General features: G+C 35.9%; 1 protein-coding gene across 1 annotated transcript; it reads left to right on the plus strand.

The window, feature by feature from the left end:
• Window positions 1-243: 243 nt before the first annotated feature.
• LOC127648722 (melanocortin receptor 4-like) lies at window positions 244-1,394 on the plus strand. Its single transcript, XM_052133452.1, has one exon. The coding sequence runs from the start codon at window positions 244-246 to the stop codon at window positions 1,222-1,224; it is 981 nt and encodes a 326-aa protein (XP_051989412.1). The 3' UTR covers window positions 1,225-1,394.
• The last annotated feature ends 2,784 nt before the right edge of the window (window positions 1,395-4,178 follow it).

Consider the following 4,178-nt stretch of genomic DNA (forward strand, 5'->3'; position numbering starts at 1 on the left):
TGCATTTATTTTCGTATGTTTTTGTGCAAGGGGTGGGGGCCTCTTGCAGCCTGCCCATTGTTTGACTTCTGCTTCTTGAAAAAGTGTTATTGAGGTGAGGAATTAATGGATGCTTGTACCTGCAAATACACTTTAATCTTCATGCTGAATGATGTGTGATACGATACTACATGACTGAAGAATTCAGCAGGAGATGCAGGTCTGAGTTAGAGATCAAAATATCAACTACAGATTTTTTTGGAAATGAACTACTCACATCATCATGGACTGCATCATTCTTACCGGAATCATAGCCAAGGAACCTTTCCGGTGGGGAAGGCTGCTCAGGGTGAGAGGGGATCAAATTCTGGATGCTATGAGCAGCTTCTCATCTCCACTGAGGTGTTCCTTACACTTGGGCTTTTCAGTCTCCTGGAGAACATTATGGTGATTGCTGCAATCATCAAGAACAAGAACCTTCATTCTCCCATGTACTTCTTTATCTGCAGCCTGGCTGTAGCAGACTTGTTGGTCAGTGTCTCTAATGCTTCTGAAACAGTGGTCATGGCACTTATCACAGGGGGCAACCTGACCAATCGTGAGAGCATCATCAAGAACATGGACAACATTTTCGACTCGATGATCTGCAGCTCACTGTTAGCCTCCATTTGGAGTTTGTTAGCCATTGCAGTGGACCGTTATATCACAATCTTCTACGCTTTGAGGTACCACAACATCATGACCCAGCGGCGGGCCGGCATCATAATTACCTGCATCTGGACCTTCTGCACGGTCTCTGGTGTGCTCTTTATTGTGTACTCTGAGAGCTCCACTGTTCTGATCTGCCTTATTAGTATGTTCTTTACCATGTTGGCTCTCATGGCTTCACTATACGTCCACATGTTTCTCCTCGCCCGACTGCATATGAAGCGCATTGCCGCCATTCCTGGTAATGGCTCTATATGGCAGGCAGCGAATATGAAGGGTGCCATTACTATTACCATACTGCTGGGGGTTTTTGTGGTTTGCTGGGCTCCATTCTTCTTGCACCTCATCCTCATGATCTCCTGTCCACGAAACCCCTACTGCGTCTGCTTCATGTCCCACTTCAACATGTATCTAATTCTCATTATGTGCAACTCAGTCATTGACCCTCTCATCTATGCCTTCAGGAGTCAAGAAATGAGGAAGACCTTTAAGGAATTCTGCTGCTGCTGGTATGGACAGACCTCTCTCTGTGTGTAAGCTTTTACACTCAGTTAGTAGCGTAAGTTTTTGGTCCCTTTTTAAATTAGGTGTCTTTAACATCTACATTACTTAAGTAATTGCATAAAAAATGTTAAGCATTTGATTTTTGACTTGACTTATTGTTTACATATGTTTTGTTTCATTATACTTCTATTAAATACAGTACAGGCATCTGTAATTACACTATTGACAATAGCCTAATGCCTAATCCTAACCCCTGACCCTACTCTTAACCTGTACCCCTAGCTCTGTTGAAGCAAATGCGATTTTATGTGAGTTTTGCAACACAATACAAGTAACACTGTATCAAATGGTTAATATTCTTATGTAAAAAGTAGTAAAAGACTAAAGATTAATGACAAAAAATATAAAGTGTGACAAGTGTTTTATTGTTGTTAAGGCACTAAATGCTAATTGTGAAATGTTGGTATGCCTTGCAAGACAGCGCTTAGCAACCGTTGCTGGATGATGCTGAGAATGTAGATCTGACTGTTGTGCGGTTATACTGTGCACATAATTTGATACCAAATGCAACCACCACATAAATGTGATACTTTGCTTGTGCTGACCATAAAATTGAAACCTGAAATAGGTGCACATACTGCAAAGAGCTCATGTTAAGTATTTTTTTTATTCATATATATTACAGTGTTTATGTATATCTGTCACATTCATTTTTATCTGCTGAATAAGATATATTCAAAATATGATGAGGCAACAATATTAAAATCTTTTTTTAAAAGAAGATTCAAGAGGATGTGTGTGGTTGTGATTCAATGATTCAAGCACCTGCATTATGTTAGGCAACTGTTGGTTTTTATGCCAATCTCTAGCTTGAAGACCATTGTTGCTTGATAAACATACTGAGTGTTTAGTAAATTCATGCTTATTTTAATATTTTATAAGTTCAGATAAATGTATTTGTAATTGTTGTAATACCATTTCATTGTGACAATAAAAAAAACTGTGCCTCAAAAGATTTTCTTGTGGAACAGCTAAAACTGTGGCATTGGTGGGGACTACTCTACTTCACATAATCCACTTCAGCTTGTGCCTTTATACAATCTTAGGACAGGTTCACACAGTCAATATTTGGGATTGACAACTGTGTTTAACTGTATTATGTCTCCAGAATGTCCTGTTAATATAGCAGCTTATAGTAGTGTCTCAAAGAGTCTGTCTGTATTCACCATATGCGTCAGAGAATCTAAAGCGCAGCCATCTTGAAAATTTAGTTTGAAACTTCCGGTCTAGCGGTTGCTATATAGATACAGTATATCTGTTGTGTTGATATTAAAGTATTATAAACTAGCGAAGTGGATTTATAGGTTATAGAGTTGTCAAATGCTTTAATGAGTATTTTAAAGTGTTCAGGGGATGTCATAACAAGAGCACTTAATTCATAAATTATTATTATTATAACCTTTATTTAACCATGATAACCTCTCTTAAGATAAAACAATCTCTTTTACCTGAGTGTCAGGTGGGCTGCAAGTAAATTAAAAATACACAACCTAATTAAAAGCAAAACAACAAACTGTGAACGGGCATTTAAAACACTAAAAACATTTAGTATTTATACATTTATAAGATATTTAGGTTTTTCAGAGAATGTATTTTTAACATGTATTTTGTTTTAATAGTCAAAACAAGTAAAACAAAATATACCAGTGCTAAAGAAGTAATAAAAAGTATTTATAATACATTATTGACCTTGAGTAATCTAATAGAATATGTTACAAATGACATTTTACATCATGTATTCTGCAAAAGTAACCCTCCCAACACTGGTGGTAGAACACAATGTGTACAGATAGAAGATGAACAATATGAATCATTAGAGATTGCTAAGGGTATCCCCCAAGAATCTGTGTTGGACGCTTTTATTTACTATTTACATAAACAGTAAATAAAACAGTCTCGATCACGACATTCAAAATATAAATTACCATTTTTATTCTGATGACACTGTTATGTATTGCAGTGCTTCCTCAAAGCAGCAAGCCTTGCATAAACTACGATTAGCTTTTGATGTCATTCAGTTATGGCTTTACAATTTAAAACTTGTTTTGAATGCTGATAAAACCAATCATATGTTATACATATGTTGTCGCGCTGGTTGGCCAGAACCATTCGATTCGGCTATCCAATTAAATTCGGCAGGCGCTAGTGCACATTAGTGAAGGACGAGACCAGCTGGGGTGCCATGTGCAATCAACTGCCTCAAGTTGCTGGCAGTACTGCTCGCTCTGCGGAGGCTATTTCCATTGATCCAGGGCAAGCACGTGTTGGTCCAGATGGACAACATGATGACAGTGGCTTATATAAACCGCCCTCGATATGGAGTTTTTTTTTACAATGTCTAGACCTAATGTATGATTAATCACATATTCGTTTTATTATATATGATGAGATTCTGCAACAGCACTCATTATCATTTGTTTTTATGTTATGCATGTCATAAAAAGCTATTTAGAAAACAATTTTTAACTGCTAAAATAATTGTAATACAAAATCATCCTTAAAACAAGATAAATGATAAATGTAATTGTGAAAAATGTTTAAGAAAGTAAGACTTTCATGTTTTCAAAGAAAATCCTTTCAATTAGGTTTATTTTTCTTATCCCATTTTTCAGATTTCTTGTTTTATGCATAATCCTCACGGAATTTCATCACATGTTTTTGCCGATCGAGTAAGACATGTAAACTTATTTTAAGATATACTCCCTGAAAACAAGTGTTAATATATCAATTTAGCTTTTTAAATAAATGTATCATATATGTACATAATGTGTGTGTGTGTGTGTGTGTGTATGTATGTATGTGTGTATATATATATATATATATATATATATATATATATATACTACTGGTCAAAAGTTTTGAAACACTTGACTGAAATGTTTCTCATGATCTTAAAAATCTTTTGATCTGAAGGCATTTGCTTAAAT

This window comes from Xyrauchen texanus, chromosome 9 (assembly GCF_025860055.1).
Source record: "Xyrauchen texanus isolate HMW12.3.18 chromosome 9, RBS_HiC_50CHRs, whole genome shotgun sequence".
Lineage (NCBI taxonomy): Eukaryota > Metazoa > Chordata > Actinopteri > Cypriniformes > Catostomidae > Xyrauchen > Xyrauchen texanus.